At 34.5% G+C, this 26,136-nt stretch overlaps 1 protein-coding gene across 2 annotated transcripts; it reads left to right on the top strand.

The window, feature by feature from the left end:
* Window positions 1–122: 122 nt before the first annotated feature.
* LOC149792320 (uncharacterized) lies at window positions 123–25,142 on the top strand. Of its 2 annotated transcripts, XR_016423543.1 has the most exons (7): window positions 123–333; window positions 5,713–6,111; window positions 6,571–6,984; window positions 7,785–8,165; window positions 11,627–11,723; window positions 12,924–13,256; window positions 22,355–25,142. XR_016423543.1 is itself a non-coding variant. In XM_089970897.1 (6 exons), exons 1-6 carry the CDS (start codon window positions 267–269, stop codon window positions 13,042–13,044), a joined length of 1,479 nt encoding a protein of 492 aa, XP_089827023.1. In that variant the 5' UTR covers window positions 123–266; the 3' UTR covers window positions 13,045–18,197. The 2 variants fall into 2 exon arrangements, 1 of the variants encoding a protein (XP_089827023.1); XM_089970897.1 differs by lacking the exon at window positions 22,355–25,142 and having other exon boundaries at window positions 12,924–18,197.
* The last annotated feature ends 994 nt before the right edge of the window (window positions 25,143–26,136 follow it).

The raw sequence follows: 26,136 nt of genomic DNA, 5'->3' as shown, positions 1-26,136 counted from the left end.
GTGGAGCAGTACAATTTTCAAGTTGAATAAATATGTGCTTCCTCGTTCCGCAGCAGGGCATAGTACGTTATACAGTACCCAGGTTGTTGTTGTTCCAATGGGTAAGCATATCATTTCGATATTTGAAACCATTCACAAGCGTATTGTGTGATGTTACGTTCCGTATGGTCATCAGCCAGATTCAAGCGGTTTATCAAATCTCGGGAAATAATCGATACCTGAAAAGACAATCGTGTAAGAATAGAGAAGGCTGATATACAGCAGTCATGGAAAATGAGAGTAAAAACAAACTTGAGATGAGGATAACGGTTGGAGTTTTATTATTAGTTGCAGGTAAGTAAACGTGATATAATGTTGTCCCTAGTGGAGAATGTGAACCCTTTTTGTATAATACATAGAGCCAAGAAGTTGTTGTTGTTGCGGATTTAACGATCGACACATGATAGGCTATACCTGGCGGCCAAGTTATATGGTGGAGGAAAAGCCTGGGAAAACCACTGCTAGAACGCACGATCCACTGGAAGCTACTAACAAGGTTTCTCAAATACCCACATGGCCAACCCCGTGACTCGAACCAACGCGGACAGAGGTGAAATGGCAGTGGTCGTTAAAGGCGAGGACCTTGAAACACTCGGCAACACGTGGCCCCGAAGGAAAACGTTAGGAATTCTTTACTTGTAGATAACAAGGCGGACAACGTTACAAGATAACAGTGCTAACGTGGCTGCATTAATAAGTGGAGGGGCACACAGTGGGCACGTGGACCGTGTCCTCCAAGTCATCATCCCACGTCCACCCCGCTGGTTGCTGTGGATAAAATTACATGTGTTAAAATATCCAGGTATAGGTCTAAACCACCTAATATATCACCTTATATGACTGTAATAATGATACACATATAAGGGACAGTTTAATGACTGATTTCAGGGTGTATTTGTAGATATATAAGTCCCTCCTCATCCCCTCATTCATCAGTGCTCCGCCACTCCCCAACCCCGGAAAACAAAACACACCCACAGCATACGATACGACTTGAACAGTATGTTTCCTGCTTGTGTCTGGGCAGCACGCGGCAAGAAAAGTCACAATGTAGCGCATTCAATATGAATTAAACAGTATCTTTCCTGTTTGTGTCTGGATAGCAGTCACAGTGTAGCGCATTCAATACGACTTAAACAGTATGTTTATTTTCCAGTTCGTTTCTGATTGGGTGACACTATTTGACAAGAAAAGTAGGGTAGGACACTGTCAGCATAGACGTACTCTTGTACTAAATAGTGGAGTCGATTGATCTAGATCTAGATGACCAAAGAACATAACATTCATATTGCAGCGATGTATTCGGAAATAATGTGAGCGTGACATGCAGCGTCAGAAGAACTCGTATGATTCGCAGCGTCACGAGGTCAGGGGTTTGAGCACATTTCATTGACGTAAACACCAAATCCAAGGTTGTTTTTCAAATTAAATATATGATAAAAACAAAATCATCAATCTAACCATTCAGATAAAGAATAATATCGTCTTTTAATTCAGCTGCACATTTTTGTCAATGATGATTTGAATTTGTTAGCTTCTTCGCAGCGTCACGAGGTCAGAGGTTTAAGCACATTGCATTGACATAAACACCTAAAGGTGTTTTTTAAATTAAATATTTTTAGAACACAAAATCAGCAATTTAACCTAGATGACCCAGAATAATATCTACTTTTAATTCAGCTGCTACATTTCGTCAATGATTATATGAGTTTGTTGGATTCTTCAATCTGAGTGACGTAAAACGACGATGCTTTTGTCTGTTGGGTGTATCACTTGATCACTAATAAATCAAATGTGATTCTGGCCAAATTTAAAATCGCAGTTAATTGTTTTAATTTCAACATCTGAAGGGTCTGACAATTAGGTAATTAGTTTCTTATGGTCGTCATGGAAATAGTTTTAGATCTTGACTTTCAACAGCGATGTGCATATAGTCATTGTAAATTCAATCGGATTTTGTGGCATCACAGGCAGTTTATAATGGTAGCAAGCATTACCGTGATGATACGATATTTTGCAGTAATTTATTCAGTAGCAATACGAAAACAGCTTCCTTCCTGGCGTAGAGATTACATCAGATCTGTCTCCTAAATACTTCATGTAGATATGGCACGCTGTTCTGACTTAATAAAGAGAGAGATATCACGTTACACCTTTAATCCATTCACCTACCCGGATGCCTTTCCAAACCTTTTTATTTTTTATTTACTCCTACAAAATCGATTAGCTAGACGCATGCTCGATATAGAGCTTTTCAGACATGGTTGCAGAACCTTTCTGAAGAATCATCATTACACTTTTTAAAAAGACTCCAGATGACCGCTTTCTTCATAGATCCACCCCGATCTTCAAAGATTGTACCTGAACTGACTTCCAAAAAGCATTCATGAATTTGTCAAAAGGTGGGATATTAGTGTTGTAAAAATTACATAAGTTGATAGCTCCTCATAATGCTATATTAGTGAAACTAAGTCTGGTAACAATTCATCACACAGACTAGGATAGTTTCATTGTTAGAATACTAGAGGCGCTTCCTTGTATCGTCGCTAGCAAATGACTTAAAGCCCCATGAATAAAACCTTAATTGTATGGGGGGAAACCTTAGAGCTATTAATATATCAGTCCAAAAATAATCGTCCATATTCAACATGTCCTTGGGGCCCCGAGTGGCCGAGTGGTCTAAAGCGCTCTCCGTTACGGATCACTGCCATCTCACCTGTGTCAGCGCAGGTTCGAGTCTCATATTCAGCCAATGTGGGTATGTGAGAAAGCTTGCCAGTAGCTTCTCGTGGGTCGGTGGTTCTTTCCGAGATTTTCCCGGGTTCTTCCTCCACCATTAATACTGGCCGCCATGTATGGCCTATCGTGTGCTGAAAAATTGCGTTAAACCCCACAACAACAACAAGTCTTAGTGAGACTACATTAACAAACACGCACACACGCACGCGCACAGACAACTAATATATGCCATTCTTTCTGCCCTTTGTTTTATGTATGCTTTATTAGCTTTCCTTTTTAAAGGCTTTAAATAAATTAACATAACAATTATAATAAAGAGTAAAATCTGCCAGTCGTCTGCTAATATGGCTGTCAATGACGTCACTTTAAAAGGATAAATAAATAAATAACAGCAATTATTTTAAGTGCAGTATATATAAACATTCAACAGTTGTGACAATGTATTGAAGAAATATCGTATCATACAACACTCAACATATTATGACATTGGTAATGAATAATTTATTGTTGTAAAAGGAAAATATTACATGGATCAAGGTAACCCAAGAGAGTTAATAAATAGGCGTTCACGCATGAAGAGAGTTGATGAAATCCCAGCCATTGAAGCTATTCTCTATGTAGCATTTCAAGACATTTACCATACCGCTCCTAATATATATATATATATATATATATATATATATATATATATATATATATATATATATATATATATATATATATATATAATCTGCAAATCACATATTATTGTTCTGCAAATCACATATTATTGTGCTCTTCTCACTTCTTTCAACAACCATCCCCTTTTCGCCAGCTACACCTGCTTACGCCCTTGTTTCCCCTCTCTCACCCTGTCTCTTTCTCTCTCTCAGTCACTCCCTCGGTCGAAGTTTGCAGTTTTTGTAAACATCTACACGCCCTTGTCTCCCCTCTCTCACCCTGTCTCTGTCTCTCTCTCAATCACTCTCTCGGTCAAAGTTTGCAGTTTTTGTAAACATCTACACTCCCTCTGTAAATATATACATGACCCCTGAATGACGTATGAAATTACCAGGGTACCAACTTATTCCATGAAAGGGACTACTAACGCTTTTTGAAACAAACAGACATTCTACTCTGCTTCAATTTCCGTACCACACATTCTCAAATATAATAATATTAAAATATAGATAGTTCAGAATCATGTACTCCGCAAAACTGAAGAGAGCTGACTGTGCCGGAACTAGGTAGGTGAAAATGTTATCCTGTCTCGAGAGATAAAGTTTTGCTGATATATGTTATATTTGTCTGAAAAGAAGCCCAAAACAATCCTAACAATTACAAAATGTTATCTAGATAAGAATCAACATAATTTCGCGTGTTGGCAAGAAACTCAAGACTGACGGAAACTACTACTCTTACATAATGCACCAGTCACATTTACATTTGTATTTTCTAAATACAATTTCCCTTAGATATTAAAGTCTCCCCACCCACACCCCACATACATTTGTGCAACTGGTACCGTTACAGCTGAACTTAGGTCTCAACACTTGAAAAACCTTGTGTCAATATTACTTTGCTATAAATATACTTAAATATACTGAAGTAGAACAGTTTGGGTCCTGGGAAAGGAACTGATTTATAACAGCAACAACTACACTCAAAGCACCTCTACGCAGACCCGCTTTTGAATAATAGTACTCTATAAAAAACCAATAATGTGTAAAGAAATCAGTTGTACAAGAGAAGAAAATATAAAATCCCCAGAAAAAAAATATATTTGACAAATGTCATACAAATTTATATGCAGCATAGCATGAGCAGAAATAACTAGAATTTGTGTATTAAAGACTCTAAATACTTTTAAATTAGTTAACTGTCAGCGTCGCCATTTTGTACCTAAGCTTCCTTCTTATACCCAAGATACTAACAACTACTCTAACAAGATTACCAACACTTGACCTTTCAGATAACACTCTTCTCCTCACTGTGGATGTCTTCCATCATACTTTTAAATGCATGTTGGAGTCATCAAACAGATCCAATGTCTTCTTGGTTATCCAGTCTATTCTCTGGGAGGAGAACATGGAAATTGACATGTTACCAGCATGCAGTTATCAGATGCTGGTTTCTACAACTGAGAACTCCAAGGGAATTTTGCTCTAAATGAAAAGAATCACTTCTTCAATTTCATCATCATCATCATGATCTTATTATTATTATTATTATTATTATTATTAATTAATTAATTAATTTTATTATTATTATTATTATTATTATTATTATTATTATTAGTAGTAGTAGTAGTAGTAGTAGGAGTTGCAGCACCAGCAGCATTAGTAGTAGTAGTAACAGCAGCATTAGTAGTAGTAGTAACAGTAGCATCTCGTTCTTTATTCCACATTCTCATGACTCATTTTCTTTGCTGCCTTCCTAACACAAAAGTTTAGTTGGATATCATTCTATCCTGTCGTTTCTGACTAGGTTTAGGTCATCTTTTCGTACTGATAGCACGCATACGGCCTTTGATTAATTTTATTTAAATATATGCTGCTCTATTCCTTTTTGTCAGTTGTTTCTTTCCCTTACGATGAGCTTTATTAGTTCGAAACAATGGAGTAACGGTTTTTTGCAACTGAGCCATTATCATATTTTGACAAAATTTACAGAATCGATAGCAAAAGAAAATACTATAAATACCAACACTTTTTATCTTCTCTATATTTACCATATTCTTTATCTCTATCTCTCATAAACATGCCAGTATTCAAAACAGTGGTATTCAATTACGATATATACACAAACTATATTTGAGCTATGGTGGATAATAGACCGATTTCTAATTACAGAAATGCAGTTGTTTGAGTAGTAGGAAATGGTGATTTTAGCTGCAACAAATTATCATTGCCATTCACCTTAAAGATTGAATGCCGTATTCCATCTTTTCACCAGGTCTTCAAGGAGATGGAAACATCATCCCGAATTCCGAACAGATAGTGACCGCTTGTTATGGATCTGATCCGATTTGTGACTTTTATAGTTTACAATGCAACTCCTCCGACATAATTTTACTCGGAACACTTCAGTATGGAAGTAAGAACGACAGTGTATGCCGCGATAACGTCCAGTCACCAAACAAAGCAGGTCACTGCAACTACACCGAAAAATGCTGTACATTTCAAACGGGTGATTGTGCTAAGGACTTCACCATAGAGGACACATACAAAGCTTATTATAACTGCTCAGGAAAAGAAACGTGCATCAACATACAATCACCATGGGCACTGTTACAAACCTGTTCCGAAACTACTTATTCTTCGTATGTTAGATTACAGTATAAGTGCATTAAAGGTAAGCAAAATTAATTACAGTATAACTTATTGAAGATATGCAGTTTTTATACACGTTTTGAGCTTATTTAGAACTTAAAATCTCTACTTTTCAAGATTTAACCAAGTGCTTGCTTGTTTCTGATAATGCAAGACAAAAAAGATTTGTTCAGATTTCAAATGTTAGGTCAATTTACAATATTCTATTATTTTGCTGCTCTATATTTCCCTAATTGCTTTATGAAATAAACATATATGACTGTGTGTATAGATCAGTTCACTTAAATGAATGTGCTGATGTTTCCCTTAGCTATATTGTATAAACACTGAGGTCTTTTGCTCCAAGGTTTTTGAATGTCTTACAATTTACTTGTGACATAGGGAAACTACAACTGATGTAATGGATTTAAAATGTGGTATTTATACACGAATGTATGAATATTTTCGTTTCTATTAAAACGTATGCGGTTTTTCTTTTTAGATTCATCAGTCATGCAGTTGAATGAAAATAGTTCCATGACATTAAATTCAACTTTTGTACAATTTGATGCCACTAGAAATATATCGATCTCGTCTACGTCAAGAAATTATTCATGTGAAATTGTTGGGGTCGGAAATGATTCAAACAATATCACAGTGGAGATAAAGGATGTGCGACTCTCGCGGCTCGTATATGTGAACAATGTGACCAACTGTTCGTCCGCGCGTTTGTTCATTGGAGATTCTTTCCAAGAGATTTGTAATAGTAGCGCTTCACACGATTATATAAATTTTGTTAACGAAAAGCGATTATATTTTAATGTGACCAGCAATAGTACTTTGATGATACGTCTGGAAGATTTGTTTTTGGATGGGGAAGAGGACATTCCAGCCATGGTATGGCTTTATATCGAAGGTGAGAATCAATCCTATGTAACTCAACATACTTTGTGCATTACATCATCATTCATTTTTCCATCCATCTATCAGTTATTCCTTCTTAAGTAGCCTAGCATGTCACTTGGTAGTATTAAGTGGCATTCGTGGATCAATGGGGAATTAACATTAGTATGTCACTAGGAGTGATTATGACCCATTATTGATATTTTGTAATGTTTTTATGCTTTGATCCAATGTTTCAATTAAAAAGTGTCAAAAGTGTAGATGGAGCTGAGGTATTTTCAGCCATGATATGGCATTACATTGAACGTGAGAAACAATCCAAATTAATCCGTCACCGTCCTCTATCAGGTTTACCCATGCTTTCTTCCTTTATTTATGCATATTTGTATCAGTTATTCTTACCAGCCTGTTCTTGCTTACCTAACCATATGTATTCGTACCTTTCTGACTGCCCATTTATCTGTATATCTATCTAATTAACTTTTTACAAAAGAGTATGATTCCAATTTTATTTTATACATTTTATTCGTAGATAGGAAGGATTAATCAGAGAGTAACTGAGCAATTTTATTAACATTTTTATATGAGATATGAAGTAAAACGTTGAAGCAACAAATCAGTGTGTCAGCATAAATAATATACTATTTGATACTAGCGGCACAGCCAAATCAACTAGGATTCTTTCATTTTGATTGGAATTGGGTGGATTTTGTTTTGGTGTCTTTTACATTTTCAAAGTACATGATATGTGAAAGCACGATGTTTCCTTCACTTTTATGCCAGCGATTTTTGAAGTCATGGTAATTTTTGTAGCATCGTCACCAATCAACATATCGTGTAACCCACCACCACCATCACCACTAACGACGTTAGCGCCTACAGCAACATCAACGACTGCGACAACACCGAAAGTAACTACTGAAGCTGCAGTAGCAAATGAATCCTCGATATCAACCCAAACTAGTACTGGAACTACATGGAACAGTAGCAATACGACGTTACTTTCCACAACCACTGATGAAATGACGGATCATACAAATGTCGATGACAATATAACGACACTTTCTACCGCTAGAAGCAGCCCAGGGACATACACCTCAATCACCGCAACTCAGGACATAAACAGCACGTCGGGTACAACAGTTGGAACCACCGAAGGACAAACTAACATTACAAATCAGACACAGGCGGCGGGTAAGCTAATTAAATAATTTACCTTTATTCGTGTTGCATTTTCTTCGGTACATACTGCACTGCAACCAAACAAGATATGGTTACTTCAGCTTAAGGAAATGTTCAGGAGTTAGCGAGGATTACAGAAAGTATTGAAAAAATCCAGAAACTATTGTAAATATGATTTATCTTTTGATTTACTTTAATTAATTTTAACTTTATCTTCTTTATTATTATTGTTAATATTATTATTATTATTATTATTATTATTATTATTATTATTTACAGCATACTTGAAAATTACCAATTTTGTTGTAATAGAATGTATTGACGGTTCTTGAAGTACAGTAAAATAAATCGTGTTTTCTTTTAAAATATGGAGGTGGGGTTTGTTTCCATGACAGTTAATTGTGTATTTAAAGAAAGCAAAAAACTGTCATTTCCCATCGAAGAAATAAATATGACATACAACTTTAGTTTTTAAAAAAAATGCACAGGGACAAGGGAGAGACAATTGTTTTGGTAACTCTTAATGCATATTTAGATAATGAGGTTGTTTTAAATTTTAAGTAAAGATTGAGCCAGCCTTTTAAAATGTGCAACATTTCTTCAGTGTAAAGAAGGTTATCGATGAAAAAAAATATATATATATATATATATATATATATATATATATATATATATATATATATATATATATATGGAACGTATATTTAATACAGATTCTCAGTAAATTTTCTTTCTATGTGACACAAGCTAGTATGTGTAGACAGATAGATCCAGGGTGAAGTAGAAATGGTGTTCTTGGTGTTGATAATTGAGACATTTTTCGTTTCTTGGAGCATTTTATTCAGAACTGATTCGAGTGGTCTAAAGAGCTCACCGTTCCGGATCACTGCCATCCCACTTCTGTCTGCGTGGGTTCGAGTCCAAGGCTCGGCTAGCGTGGGTACGTGGGAAAGCCTGCCAGTAGCTTCTCGTGGGTCGGTGGTTCTTCCCTGGGTTTTCCCGGGTTTTTACTCCACCATTTATACTGTCCGCTATGCATAGCCTATCTTGTGCTGAAAAATGGCGTTAAACCGTAGAACAACAACAACATCAGAACTGCTTGTTCTTTATCAGCACTCCGGTACAGGTTATACATCCCATATAATTGCAAGTTTTACATTGTCACAACAGTTTTCTTCATTTGAAACGAACTTTCTTTCATTAAAATATATATATATATATATATATATATATATATATATATATATATATATATATATATATATATATATACACACACACACACACACACACACACACACACACACACACATCAGCTTACCTGACTCCAAAGAAGAGCTCGAATTCTGTTTGGGCAGCCTGAGATTTGGACAGGTCCACAAAACCGAGAGAGAGAGAGAGAGAGAGAGAGAGAGGCACTATATACAAAAAATATATTGAACGTTGGGTTGGTGTCTGGGTAAAATACAGTAACTCAGTGCGTGCTAATTTACTGACATGCGGTAGTGTTGAGATCCTAATGCTTTATGTTTTGCAAGTTTTATGCCCTGCGATCTCGCCACAATGCACATATCAACACCTTTATTTTGCGTTTATATGTAGCACATTCTTCTCCTGCATACCTGGCTACAGTCTCTTTCATCTCCTGTGTCATTTCTATCTTGTAGTCAATGGCAAGGTCAGTATAGTATTATCTCACAAAGAAGAAAAAGGAAAATAATAACTAGCTGAGTCAAAATTTGACAAATAAGGAATACATATTTATATTTTAACGTATCAGCTACATGGTAATCTTAATATTTGTACGTATTATGGATGTGCCGACTTTCAGATTCTAAGTTAGCCCCGGGCACTTTGACAGAGATCAATGATTGTTTTGATTCATGTCGTCTTTTTTCTTCTTTGGCGAGTAGGTGTGAATTGCTAAAGCGTGCGATTTCTTGGACAGATGCTTGTTTGATAGTAATATATGGCACTCGTCTATAACCATGAACTACCTGGGGGATTTCGTTCAAAGCGTGATTGTGATAGGAACATTCACTCCATACAAAAGGCGTCATTGAAATGTTTACGTAATAGTGTGTGTGTGTGTGTGTGTGTGTGTGTGTGTGATTTGAATTTTTAACGTAGCTTTAACAATTTTAGTCATATTGAACCGATGTCTGCAGTGTGGCTGTCTATAGCACTGGGTCATCATGCCTCTGACATGTAGCATAATGTGCCCGCCCGGTTATACTGACACAAAGCCGACCAGTCCTACTACTTAATCACTTTAAGGTTTACGTAAAAATTAGAAGAGATTCGATTCATACTGCTTGGTGAACAATTAAATGGACAAAATAAGTGTCCTCAAATCATTCTCAAAAGTTTACACACACACACACACTATATATATATATATATATATATATATATATATATATATATATATATATATATATATATATATATATATATATATATATATATATATATATATATATGTATATATATATATATATATATATATATATATATATATATATATATATAGAAAGAGAGAGAGAGAGAGACAGACAGACAGACAGACAGACAGACAGACTTATCCTGTATCACAGGTTGAAAAGTGAGTTAAGACAATTCACGCTGTCTCTACAAAGTCAGTAGATCAATGACTGCGTAACATGTGGTTCACTTGGAAATGAGGCGACCTGGTTAATAACAAATAATATTGCGAAAAATTTCAAGACAATCAGATAATTGCATGACGGTTGGTGCGATATTAAAGAAATAAATATCACAATTCATGCTGATAAAATTTTGATGCAGCAATAGATTGCAAGCGTTAAATTTAAATATGAACACACAGGCCAATGTTGAGTGTCAGAAAGAAAAGTAATAAATCTTCAGTTAGAACTTAGCAAACTCTCCATAAACTATAACAATCTTGGAAATGAAAAACGTGAACAATGTGAAAACTGAAATCCTAATAAAGCAGAACTGGACATTACTCGGTTAAAAGCCGAAATAAAAGAGATCAAATAACAAAGAGAAACTTCCACTTTTTACGAAAAAGTTTGGAAATGAAATGGTTGAATTTTTAAATATATTTTCTTAGTTAACTCATTACCACCTATACATACAACATACCTGTTATCAAAATACATTCAATAGGAAAATGTACATAGGAAAACAAACAGTTCGTAGCAATATTTTTAGAAACGAAAAAGGTACAAACTTTTGAAGATGAGTCTTGTTGGTTTTAGGTCAGTCCTAGATCTAGAAAACTAACTCCCCAGCTATTATAATTACTAAATAATCAGAACATTTCTCGACTGTTTTCAAATTAACTTTACGTTAACTTTTGTTTTAGTAGAGACATCTTGATAGTTAAACCGTTTTAAAGCGTTTTCAATTGGATACATTAACTTGGACTGAGTTTACTTCATTTTGCAGCTTAATCGTAGACTGGGATGCTATCTTTAAATTTTCAGGCAACGTTTCACAAGCCTGGGTATATACAGGGATAGGCATTGGAGTGGGCGTTTTAATAGTATTGGTCTTGGGCGGACTAATTATCTTCATAAACAGGTAAGTAATAAAACATGAAACTTTATTAGTTTGTTATTTGTTCTATAAGTAGTTGTATAATATGCTTTTGTCTAAGTTTTCATGAATTCTTAAACGTTACTATTGGAATGTGAGTATTAATCCTATTCGCAAAATATTATTTTAAATAATAGAAGTATAGAACATTCATAAAAATGCTTTGAAATTTGATTTTATATTTTGTATTACGTTTCTTCGAAACGGAAGTAACTTGTAAGATTTGATTTCCATCTTAATAGGTGAAGACTATTTTAAGAGAACTTTCAAATAGGTAAACAAATTTCAAAGTGTTCAATTATCTTTGTCCAGGCATCCTTACCTGTGTTTAATAATAATACTTTTTAATCCATACAAGTTTAGATAATTAAAAAGCAGCGGCAGGTAACGTTATAATAAGATTGATCTGGGTACATTCGTGCGCTCTTTTCCAGGTTAACACCAACATCGTTGACAATATGAGTTACATTAGAAAATGAACAAACAGTTGAAAATACCCGTAATTTGTAGGAAATCTTGCATTAATAAATCTATGCTGTTTCAATATTGCTTTTACTTTAATTAATGCAATAATGAGTTCTCTAAATTTTAAAATAATGTTTTGTAAATTTTAGTACCAGAATTTTATTCAGTTTGCTTTGCCTTTGGGTTGGGGAATTTATAACAAAGATTTGAATTTTTTAATGTTTGTTGTAGTTTCTCATATTTGGTAGGATTGACAAAGTCGTTTGACATCTAGGGTTGATATGTGCCTATAGTTTGCATTCGTCATAGTTATTGGAGAAATGACGTTAACTTCTAAACCGATGTGGTTGAAGTCGGCGCCACCGTTGACATAATAATAGAGACACAGCTATGGGAGAGACAAAGCTTGTATCATACAGTCTGGCCTTGAGGAAGGAGACTGTTATAGTCTTTTTAAAATGCTGAGTGTTATTTACTTGGTGAAGAAATCCAACATTAAATTATGTGAAGAAAGCCTTTCTCCGAAGGTTATTAAATCATACCTAAACTTCCCCAGGACTGATGTGCTGCTACACAGTATCGAATATTAAAATGATGGTGAACGGATAGGGATTGGGTGGCGACTACACGACGGAGGGTCGTGCAGTTTTTCCTTATAATTATGAAATAATCAAATTTACGGAATTGTTCTCACATATGCTTCTCTTTTTTCATCTCAAGGTCACTTGCTCATTCATACGAACTTCGTAGCACAAATAATGGATACTTGCTGAAGGATAAAGGATCTGATGACAATATGTCTGCTTCAAGAATGGCTTACATGGAATCGAGTGACTTTTGAGTCTTCATCATTTCTGAAACATATTCTTCAAATAGACCATTGTGCCTGCTAATCAAAAGGAAGATTTTGTATGCAAGGCATGCGCGTTTTTTTTTTTTTAAAAATTTTTTGCTGAGGATTTCACATTACCAAAAACATCCAAACTTACATTTTAACAGCGACCTTAGAACAGACAAATTGTCACCCTCAATTTCCATAGCCCTGCAGAACTGGTAAGGTCATACCTTGTTGTTTCTTACCTTGTTGTTTCTCTAATACCTAATAGGGAATTGTCAAAAATTCATTAAGTCATGGTATGAAAAACAAATGTACATAAATGTATGTTTCCACAAGCATAGACTTACAGAGACTGCATGAATCAAATAAAATCAGAGGTGACTTAATTGCTAAGTAGAGGCGATGCCTTGGTAAGCGTTTGAAAATGAAAAAGGTGCTTATGTTTTGGTCACTGACATTTAGATGAAGTTAGAACATGACTATTACACTAGAAACCAATGAACTAGGTATCTTTAGTCATTGTTGATTTGTAGGGTACCATTTATTTTCTTACACAACTACTTGATACCAGTAGTATGGAAACTGTGTTTGGTGGACCACATAACCAGTTAATAAGCTTTAGAGTGGTTTAAGCCGGACAACCATTTTTTCAATTTCAGATCTCGTAAACATATACTAGAAAATATGTGGACCACTATATATCCCATCATTATGTGCCTGGACTACATTTTATATATGTGCTGTCTTCGACGTTCACATGGACAATCGAGTATTTGTTTTTATTGATTTAGTAGAAAAGATACCCCACCCCAAGTAATTGGACTGTAGCATACATTAAAACTGTATTAGACACTGACAAGCAAGACCACTCATACGTTTGATGCTTTGTTTGACATTCATGTGCATAACCATTATATTTTATTTTACATGTCAAAATTCCCAAAGACACACGACCTTCCATTAGAATACATCGCATTTAGAGAAGAGAACATTAAAAAGTACATTAAAATTGCGAAATACATTGCCGTCTAATTGAAGTTGCGGGAACATAGTATAATGTTTTAAGATTTTGTTTTCTAGACAATATGTCCGTCTAGGAGTTCTACGAATACCATCCATAAATCACTAACAATGTTTGTAAACGTGAAACATACACCATCTCCGTCAACTGTATCGTCCGATTTTTCTTTAGAATTTGTTATGTAGCGTTGACGTTTTATCATGCTTCACGTGTCCTAACCATGCCCTCCTAAATGAACTATTATCTTAATCACTGTGTCTAATACTAAAGGAACGTAATTTGTAACAGATGTTTTGTGCGTACATAAGAAACAGTTTAAATAAGGCCCTTTGGGCTGATTACATAAGTCCCTACAGGCTGATTGCATAAGGTCCTACAGGCTGGTTACATAAGGCCCTACAGGCTGATTACATACGGTCCTACTGGCTGATTACATAAGGCCCTACTGGCTGATTAACTCTTGATATCACCTAATCTGTAAGATCCTTACTTTCCTTTGTTTGTCATGGAATTCATTCATCATTTAACAATGTTCTCTGATATTTAGCAGTACCTGCTCCATTGTTACTTGGACATTTGTAAGCATCTAACACAACAGTAGGTGTACAGTGATCCTTACCTTTATCCTGTCTCCCTCTGTCTGCTTATCCATTTCTTCAAGAACTGTTTCTTTTTCCATTTGTAACATTTTACAACTTTTTCGACTTAGCGCACAACATACAAAATTGGTTGTGCCATTTATTTCAGTAGTTTAATTTCAGTTGCCGGTGGATGTCAAAAGAAAGTAATCTATAAAATTAGATCCTCACATTTGCATATGTACACATTGATGACAGATTTTCAGAATCTTAGATTTTTAATATGTCATCTTGTCTGTAGTATAAGGGATAACTTGTTCATAACACAAGCTGTATTCTCGTCTTCTAGCTTGTACACGCTTGGATTACGTAAAGTTCCTTGCAATATTTTCTCCGTAAAGTTAGGATCGTAGCCCTTTTCTAAAATTGGTTTGTATTTCGAATCTATGTTTTACCTATTTTTCATGTAGGAGTACATTTATTATATGTTGTCAAGTAACAGGGTAAAATGTTCATAACTTTTACCTATTTTCCATCCTTGCTTACTTCAACCGGAATATGACAGGGTAGTCTAGGATGGATGTTCAATGTTCGTTGATCGATACAGGAAAATTGGAACAACTAGAGCTTTAAGCTGCAGAATAGTAACAGGACTTACAAAATACATTAGTCGACAATCTTGTTGTTTTGAAACAGGGTGGGAAAATCTGCAGTCTAGACGAAAGAGACAAAAGCTATTAAATTAACACTCTACAATATTAAAAGGAGCCACACTCTGAATTATTTTATGGAACTCCCCTCCCCCCCCCCCGCCCCCCGTGCCCGAACAAGCAAATTATAACTTTCAACATTCAGATAATGTTATAATCGTTTGCAATTTCAGGTTAAATTCTACCAAATCATTTTTTTTTATCTCTCAACGGTGGCCATGTGGAACAATCTTGACCAGAATACTCAATGTAGTATGTTGTACAGTGCTTTGAAAACGTGATCATGTTCAAACAGTATCTAGTAAATTGTTAAGTTTTAGTAATCGAGCCCTTGATATTATCCACACTAGATTAAGACATAATGCAAGTCCATTAAAAACTGATCTTTACCGTTTTCAGCTTGCTGACATCCCTTTTTGTTCCTGCTTTGGGATCGAAACTTACATGCATTTCTTCCTGTTCTGTCCCAAGTATAGTCAGCAACAAACTGAGTTGATGAGAAAACTACTATGGGTGCCATATTCATCTGTTAGTGTAGATTTACTGACTTAGAGAAAGGGTGATGCAAATGGAAAATAAAGAATTTTGCAACATGCATGCAAATATATAACGTATACACGACAAGTTTAATAACCTAATCAAATTGTGAATGCTGTTATTGTGTCTCTCTTCTCTCTTCCCTCTATCTCTCTCTCCTTATTAGACACTGTCATTGTGTCTCTCTTCTCTCTCTGCAATCATTTTTCATTATTAGTCACTGTTGTCATGCTGCAGTACGTTGAAATTTGTGTACTGTGCAGCGAGAGGGCTAATTTAAGTTGCTAGAACTTGAGCTTAATCCCATTGTATCATAAATTAAACTAACTGGATTCTTGTCTATTGATGAGTTTTATTGTATCCGTCAGTTACCTCGTGAAAACTTGAACCAATCTTCTGGTTTCATTTCGAGTGAAATACTTCCACATTTATGTCTTTAGGTTTCTATTAAACCGTTCTATTAGGGATGGCTGCCGTTTCGTATGAATATGTTGAAATGTATTAGACGCTTTCTCTTTTTTGAAACTAACTTTCCTGTTGTAAAACTCGTTCTCTTCATAAAAATGCATTTTTCAGGTGTTCTCTCTTGAGAGATTTGGCTAACGTTATTGCGTACATCATCTCCTTTATTAGTTTTCAATTTCTTTGCCGAGGACCTCGCTTGGCGCTCTGCAATAAGAGGTTAGTGTTAGGACAGGTCGGCCTGGTGTCAGGATAATGTGACTGGGTGGGACATCATGCTCTATGTCTGCGGCATGATGCCACAGTACTAGACATCACTATAAATTTCCACACTGCATACATCGTAGCGATATGACTGAAAAATAGTTAAAGTTACTTTAAAAATTCTAAAACACACAGACACACACATTGCAGAGAAGTATTTTGAAAAAGAAGACATCACTGTCAAAATGTATTTATAGCAACATTGATATTTTTCTTATGATTGTATGTTAATAATGTACGTACACTATTGGGCATCCACGTGACTAACATGAACCCTGAGAATTTCACTCTTTCTTGCTCGTGTACTATTTAAGTAGCTTGTTCAGTTAACAATTGTTGCAACCCAGTGTATTCTATTATCGTTTATTTCCCGTAATATGTCTCTGCTAATGAGTTATATTTTTATTACCACCTCGAGTTTCTTGATCTTTATAATAGTCTTTGTCGGTCATCTCAGACGGAAAGGTATTGTATTGGTACATCATTTAAAATGATATAAAAGAAAAAGAAACTACATTACGCATGGTTATTTTTGTTTTTATTTGCATCAATTTTCAAAGGTTCTTGAGTCATTTGAAACATTTTAATGATTTCAGATTGATATAAAAGTTTTGCCTTTCTAATGTTACTTCTGAAAAAGATGCGATATTGTTATCCATAAATTATATCTCCGTTTGTTAAATGGTTGTAGATTGAAATTGTACACTTTATTTTACGAGATCCTCAAGCTATACTATGAATTTAACAGAACAAAGAATTCGTGTATACCCAGATCCACTGCATGACGTGTGCTTTCTCTCTTCAACCATCTTGCTTTCAGGGTTTATGTGTCTCCCGATGTTATCATCATTATACTTTCCTCAAGGCATACGTTTATAACCATCTTGCATTCATGGTTTATGTTCGTCCCGATCTTATCAATATTAAATGTAATATGTAAATTGTCATTTTTTAAAGCATTGTAGAGTATCATTATTTAAGTTGGAAATTAAACAAAAAAGCCCTTTTGTTCTCTTTTATGTTATTTTGTAACCTGGTTAGCTTTCACCACACTTTTGTCAGATCGAAACTTGTAGAAAAACACAAATAATTATGTCACCGATCTGAAAACGTCTGAATTCCAAATGATGTGTCGTTTGTACGATTATTAATATTCCGTATAGAGGAATTAAATTCGCGCTGTGCATGTCTACGTCTGAGTCAGAACTTATATATACAATCGTCCAGGGACTTGTGAATATTTTTGCTTGCAAAATAGTAAAGTCCTTCTATGTTTCAGTGGCAAAGATAACACTGTAACACTAATATGTATTAAGTTTCAGGGACTTGAGTCTATTTTTGATTCATAGATTTTGAGTGGTTCTGCACTTCAATGCATACTAAGGTCCAATGACTTAGCGAAATGTCATTAAAAAATATATATATCTGGTATACGGATACTAGGTTTAAAATGGCAAAAATGGCCGCCTGGCTCAAAGCAAACTAAACCGGTTTAAACTGATTGAGTGGTCACCAAACATTGGTATACTACTCTATAGCACTGCACTATATGACCTTTTTAATAAAATGATACTTTTACCCTTACGATGTCCTCTGTACTGTTGATGTTGTTCCTAATATATCATTTTGTTTTTGTCCCGTTAAAAATTGTACTTAGAAGCCTGAAAAAAATGATAGTTTCGAAATGTTAGATGACTACAAGGGTATGTGACGGTCTCCGACTAACAAATGCTATATATAGACTAGGAGTCAGGATACTTTATTTAGTCTACGTTAACGTCGTTCTTGAGAAAATGAAAAACAAAGTTGCATTGTAAACAAACTGTGTCAATCTCCAACATACTGAATACAAACCTACACAACTGTTTGAAAATAAATCAACACACACGCACGCACACAAACATATATATATATATATATATATATATATATATATATATATATATATATATATATATATATATATATATATATATATATATATATATATATTATATATATATTTATATTTATATATATAAGCAAGGGAGATGATGCATAACGACTCTCTGACTGTACATTACTAATGAATTGATAGTTTAAAGAGACATGACAAAATATTACAGAAATTAAAAAGAAAAAAATAAGAATAGGAACTTACGGGAAAGAAAATGAAAGCGTGGAACGAACAGAAAGCAAATTACATAGGGTTGCAAACTTCACAGTCTGTATACTCAGGTGAAATAGGTGCATGTGACTATGAAAGTTTAATTAAAGATGGGTGTATGGAAATTCATTTTAATGTTTGAATCAATGCGACGTTAATGTTACAGTTTAATATATGTATATTTCTTCACCATGGATTTCGCTTTGGGTACGTCGACTATATAGTGCAATGGTGGTTGCTCATATAACGATTCAATGGCCAATGGTCAGTTTGTGCCATGTTGTCAGGGAACTTGTCGTCTCATTTGCTGTATGCAAATTAGGTATAATGGATGTTATTTCGCATCTACTCAACGCGGTCAGACAAAGTTAGAATGACCTATTTAACAAACGTTTGAATATACCTTTGTTATGCCTTTATTAGATTGGATTATAAGGATTGACGAGTTTACTGTTTTACGTTCATTGAAGTATAAACAGGGAAAAAACGCCGTGTAAACATAAGTATGATCCTCTCTTTGCAAGTTTGCACAGACTTGTTTTAGGTTTATTCTTCGATGAATGTAAAAAAGTAAACGATAAGTTAAAAAATAAGTTATCAGCACAAAGAATGGCTTACAGTAATAATGCAATTTATTCGTATATCTGTTGTTACTATATATACCATTCAGAGATGGTTATGGAAGGTGTGATTGAATGAGTGGGTGATGTTGAACAACAAGTTAACACACGCAATATTATATCATAACGGGGCCTGGTAGGAACTTGAAGTAAGTTGTGTATGGTGATTACGAAAGACGCTAGAATTTGTAACATCTATTTGTTGAAACGAAAAAGTAAAAAAATAAACAAGCAACTTATCTTGGATCATATAAACAGAAAATAATGAGACATTTTACTTACCATTCATCGATCAGCTTTTATTTACTTTGGTGCAACCGATCTTGTCGAATATAATTAACAAAAAAGACGTGTAATACATGATGCCGATTCTTCCATAATGATATCAAGAAAGTCCCTGAATTTTATTTATTGCAATTGATTTTAGTTACAACTACTGAAGGAAACGCTTATTCCAGTTGGGTACAACACTGCAAAGCTGCAGTTTAGATGTACTGCGCATTGCTTGAGTGGCACAAATAACCGCATCATTTTTACTCTATTTGAAGTGGAACACACACACACACACACACACACACACACACATATATATATATATATATATATATATATATATATATATATATATATATATATATATATATATATATATATATATATATATATCCTTTAATGTCAATTGAGATCGACCTCTCTAATGTATCCATTTCATGCGTTGAGTCTAGTTATAAACCTGAAATAATGTCCTTCTATTTTCCTTCCTTGTTACCCAGTCTAGGTTTGAATTGCCCCTGTAACAAGCCAAAAACCGGTTTTAGTCTCGGGTATTTTTCAACGGAATTTTACGCTCGTTGACTTTAAATAGACATAACTTCTCCCAGACGATAGTCTATTTATCAGTCACACATTGATCCAATAAAGATACACCATTGCCTAACAGAATGGTAGATCTCAAGTAATGGTTAAACGGACACACGCAGTGTAATAGATCTAGCAAGGTATATTAAGGGTGTATGTGAATTTAAATTACTTGCTCATGTAATATATATAATCGTTAAATGGCATGAAAAAATGATGGTAAGATATAATGATAAATATTTCTTCCTTATCGGTGTCGTATTCATGACAGTGGTGTATCTCTCTTGAGTAGGACGCAGCTCTGCAACTTTGGTGATAAAATGTCTCTTGACGAAAACTTTATCCTTTGATACATTTAATACATTCAGTTTTAGACTGCATTTGTTGTGATAATTTTGTAATAGTTTAAGTGTGAAATGGAAAGATTTAGCAAAATCCGTGGGAGAATGAAGTCAGGATTATTTTAATACTTCTAGTGATGTAACATAGGGCTGACGAAGTTACAAAGTAGCAGGGCAGGTGTCACAATTTACCGATGACGTCAAAAGGAAACGCATCGAAACTGCCATACATACCCTGGTTTTTATTCCCTGGATTTATCTGGATTTCAGCCTGAGATAATAAGTACTTAAGAATCCTTTCAGCATGCTCTGTTATTAATCCGCCCAGATGATGTGTTAGGGTTTCGATGACTAAAGGAGACGTGAGAAGCATGCATTTGCGCTCTGCTAATTTGGCTAAGTACTTCGCAATATCTCAGTTTAACAACATGTTCCAGTCTCTGTCGCATTCATATACATGCGTATCCAAATAAAATCACACAAAACTTGCTCAGAATAATACACCTATAAAACAAGTTCGAGTATTTTAACAATATTTCTTCCTCCTCAAAGTGGTACTAATTTTTTGCGATACATTTTGTAAGATGTCGTTTTAATATATTTCTCAGTCTCTCTAACATACACATAGACTCAGTTAATGGACCCATTTTTATGTACCATAAATATTATATACAACTGGTAGACCTCCAGTGCTGAGAGAGAGAGAGAGAGAAAGCTAACGCGGAAATTCATTTAAACGCGCTAGTCAAATATAAATATTCATATATTACCTAATGTTTGCTTTCCTTAGCGTGTTAGTATTGATGATTGCTTTTATATTTTCCTTTCCTGTAATTATTCTGTCTCGAGTGACTAAACTAAAAATATGTACAGGAATGTTCTACCCAACTATTTCCATAATCAGTGGGTTAGATGGACCTAACTGTGAGTTTCACCAGCGCCCCCAGCCGCCAGACTCCTTGCCATTTGTTTATGCTTTAGGGTATGCCAAGCAAGAAAAAAGGGTAATGTAGGGATTAACTTGTTCTGCCCACTAAATATTTAAGGGAGCCATAAGCGACCTATTTAGAGTACACAATGAGACAGTTGTTGGATGTGCTGATATTACCTCTATTGCAATCCTTTATTGATATAGCTATTGTTTTTTGTACACATGGGCATTACATTTGGTCATTTTGTCTGTCCACAGCAACACATAACATCCAAATATCTCAACCCATTTAAGCACAGGTCTGTTGTAACTATAAATTGTAAATGTGACTAAGACGCTAGTTTGTATGTTTGCCAAAAATAGTTTTCTTCGTGACATTCACATCCGTTATGCCTTTATTTGTAATGTTTTGCATTAATCAACTAGAAATACATCTCTTCGAATTAATATTATCTAATGTACTAGCCATCCTCCCGACTCCTAATTTTCTAAAGTTTTTTTTCTTGAAAAAAGAAAGATAAACGTCAATGAAAAAAGAAAGATAAACGTCAATGAGTAATAAAATGATATGATCATATTTTATAAGAATCAGTGACAGGTCATGGCATGTCTGCATCGATATTAACAAATCTGCAACGTACTTGCATATAATTAGCATTTCGCATATTGCAGACTTATTATTGGCAGTAGTATTTGGTTTTCAATAGTTTGTTTGCTTTGCAGCTTGTTGACAGGCAGTATAAATACACTAATCCATCTTTTACCGACTTACGCTGTCAAAACTGTATTATTGTTATTATTGTTATTATTATTATTATTATTATTATTATTATCTCATCTTTCAGTGAATTGGACTGAAAGAAGAAATCGCGAAAGAAAATGTTTTCATAGAAGAGGAAACGAGAAGACATTGAATGTTCATCTTCAGACTGAAATAAAGACACATATGAATCCTTCACTTTGCATGATTAAATTTGAACCATTTACGTTTTTACCCCCAAACAAAAGATCTAGATACGGGACCGAGTAAGTTAAAGATATGTTGAAACAAAGGCTATATTCTTTGGACAGATAAAAGACCGTGGAATTTAAAAGATATATTGAAACAAAGCTGGCTCGGCCCTTAGATTGTGAACAAAGGATTGGCCATACTTGTAAACAAGTGCCCCATGAATACGTAGGAACTCGTATAAAACCGTATCCAGAGGTTTACGATGAATCTGCCCCAGTTGAAAAAGTCACCTGTCTTGTCAGAACTTGCAATATGAGTACCTTGTACAATAATGGACCCATTGATGTGAAAAATGACTAAAATTAATTCCAAAGAGTCTTGTATCCTGTTGCATAATGCAAATTATTTCAAAAGATGTGAATTTGAAAACAAAAATGTAAAAAAGCACCAACTGGCGTCGCATTCACGTTTCTTAGGTGATTTAATTGGTCTGAGACACTAGGACGTAGTTTGTTGTTATGGACAGAGACAATACGTAAACAGCCGATATGTACAAAGGTCATTGGCTTTCCTACTGCCCATATGTTCTAAAGTCATTGGGTTTTACTGCCCCATATGCTTTTATACTGCGCATGCATACAAAATTCATTGGCATTCCATACTGCCCATGTGTACATCTCTTCAAATTAATATTAGCTATTGTGCTTTTTGCTTTTTATACTGCCTATATATACAAAAATCATTGGCTTTTATACTACCTATGTGTACAAAAATCATTGGTTTGTATGCTGCCCATATATACAAAAGTCATTGGCTTTTATACTACCTATGTGTACAAAAATCATTGGTTTTTATGCTACCCATATATACAAATGTGATTGGCTTTATACTACCCATGTGTACAAAAGTCATTGACTTTTATTCTGCCTATGTGTGCCAAAGTCATTCGCTTTTATACTGCCCATGTAAACAAAAGTCATTGACTTTTATTATGCCTATGTGTACCAAATTTATTTACTTTTATACTGCCTATGTGCACAAAAGTCATTGGCTTTATACAGCCTATGTGTACAAAAGTCATTGACTTCATATTACCTATATGTTCAAAAGCCATTGACTTTTATATTGCCTGTATATTCAAAATTTACTGGCTTTTATACTGCCTATGTAAACAAAAGCCATTGGTTTCAACACGCAAGGATTCCAATTGAGGCAATGTAACAATAATAGCATTAAGTACAAAGGCAAATATTGGAACGCTACATCAAAATATTTATATCTTTCTGTAGCAAATAATCTTTTTCTTGTATTGGTTAAACTCGAATAATTTACTAATTTACTTGTGCAAATAAGCTTATTTGAAGCCAGCTTGCAACTGAAACATCTAGGTAGCTGCCTGACTACATGCAGAACCCAGTTTGTCATAAAGAAAAATATACGCATAGGAAGGGGCTGTTTTAACATCATGTGTTGGGGGGGGGGGGAGAAGGAGAAGTGTTATAACATATTTTAAGTTCTTTAACAGAGATATCTCAAATTAGCAATCAGTATTAATACAGATTTTCTTGTCGGAATACGCTTTCCGAAATCCACTGTGCTTATGTACTTAATCTTAAATATTACCTTACTTAAAATGGTGCAAAAGTCATTTTGATTGACACATTACTATAAGCTACTCTGTTCTTTATTTCAGTATTTATTTATCGTTTAGCCATATTTAAAATCTTATTCAATCCTTATAAGATTCCAAAATTCTAATCGATAAATTATCCTTGTCATGATTCATCTGTACTAAATTGGTATCATCCTGTTTAAAGTCATAGCATTTTTTTTAAAACCCAGGATCGAGGGGAAAAGAAAACCCTATCCCGGACTAATCTAGTAATTTGTGGGTAGTAAAGTAACAAATCTTCATTCGGTAAATACATTCTGGCCCATTGGGTGTGATGTCCCTTTCCTATATCATTACATGTAACAGATCTTAGAGTCCCAAACAGATAACTAAGTCAGTTTCCAAAATATTAAATTTACATACTTATTTATGTATTGAACATGTAATTAGGTTGTTATCCCATAACGTTAATAGTGTGTAAATTGTGTTGACCGTAAGTCTAAATTCTTATGCAAGCATATCCATTTCAAGGTAAATTTGCAGTTTCATAACATTGTCCTGAAGTTTTAAGTAGTCAAATCACTAGGTAGATGTAATAAAACTAAGTGATGAATCTGAAAAATGTTTACAATAGATACCTCGTGTGCTTGAATGTAGGAAATAATCCCTTTTTCCCCGCTCCGTGTGCAACTTGGCAAGCAGGAGTTGATTAGCAGAAGCTAATATGATGGGTTTAAGTTTGATTATAAATTAGTCCATGTATCTTAAGATTAGTATAATCAATCTGATTTATATAAAAGTAACACAGCTAGTATAATATATGTGGCAATTAGTGTCATGGTACATCGTCTATCCAGTCAAACTCGACTTTCTCCTTGCTAAGGCTATCAAAATTGGCACAATATCTTTTATTTTGAGGTGTATTTAATTTCACTAATCTTTTATTCAACTTAATTAACAAATATGTATTTTCTGTATGTAGATAAGGAATCGGCAGATAAACTCGTGCCAACATCGTGTGTACTTTTAAATACGGAAATGTGCTGACGTAATATAAAATCGGTCTTTATATGCGCCTTCAGTCTGCAAGTTAATTTCAGGTAAAGATAAATGGATCCATTATATTGAATGAATATCCACTGCTCCATCAATAATGTAAATTATCACTGTGATATAAACTGGCTGCAAGCATCGACTGGAAATTATGGTACCAATTAGATCATTAATAATCCAGTGTATGTACAGGCCTAATGGTCTTGAGACGCTACTCGTTCTCTCATATCAACATACTTAAAGCCATTTTCCATATAGGTTGGAAGCGTCTAGCTCCACTGAATATTATGTGCTGTCTTATATTGCTTCATTCTCCGTCTTTTTGAACAAAGTAATCCCGTTTTTACAGACGGATTTTCAAAAAAACCCACATTGCTTCTTGTTTTCCAATCTCATGGAATCCTCAGCTTCTACTGTAACAGCTTTTGAATATGTATACGTTTTTACTGTGTTATATTTATATAACTCAAAAATGATATCTTACCTTTTAAAAGCTGGAAGTTGGACAGTGATTATCTATGGAAGTCAAAATGCTGACATGTACGTTATGAGTCAGAAAGTTGTGTTTTTACAAAGACAACACCCTTTTTCTGTTTTTTGGAATTCTCTGATTTTGATATTTTGCAGTACTGATCCTTGGAATGTAACCATGACAAATGATCTTAGACTACTTCTGAAACTATATTCAGGGTCTCAGTTTAACTGACCCAACAACGAAGTATTCGACAAGGAATTCAACTGGCATCATTTAATGCAATACATATTCTGTTCCCCCGACGAAAACCAAATAGTGTATAGTTCCAAAATTCCAGAAGAACGAAATGCAGATTTGCTCAACAATTCTTTATCAAGAATGTCATATATTACAGGTTGGAATAAACCAAATTAACTGGATTAGACTTTGGACGTTATGAAATACTAGCTGCGATGTATTGATATAGATAAGCATTGTAAAAACCGGTTTATCAATTTTGTTTTCAAATTGTTTTCTCTAGCGTACCCCAAAACAA

The sequence above is a fragment of the Sinohyriopsis cumingii genome, chromosome 9 (assembly GCF_028554795.1).
Source record: "Sinohyriopsis cumingii isolate HCF-2022 chromosome 9, ASM2855479v2, whole genome shotgun sequence".
Classification (NCBI taxonomy): domain Eukaryota; kingdom Metazoa; phylum Mollusca; class Bivalvia; order Unionida; family Unionidae; genus Sinohyriopsis; species Sinohyriopsis cumingii.
This window is presented reverse-complemented; position numbering and strand designations above follow the sequence as displayed.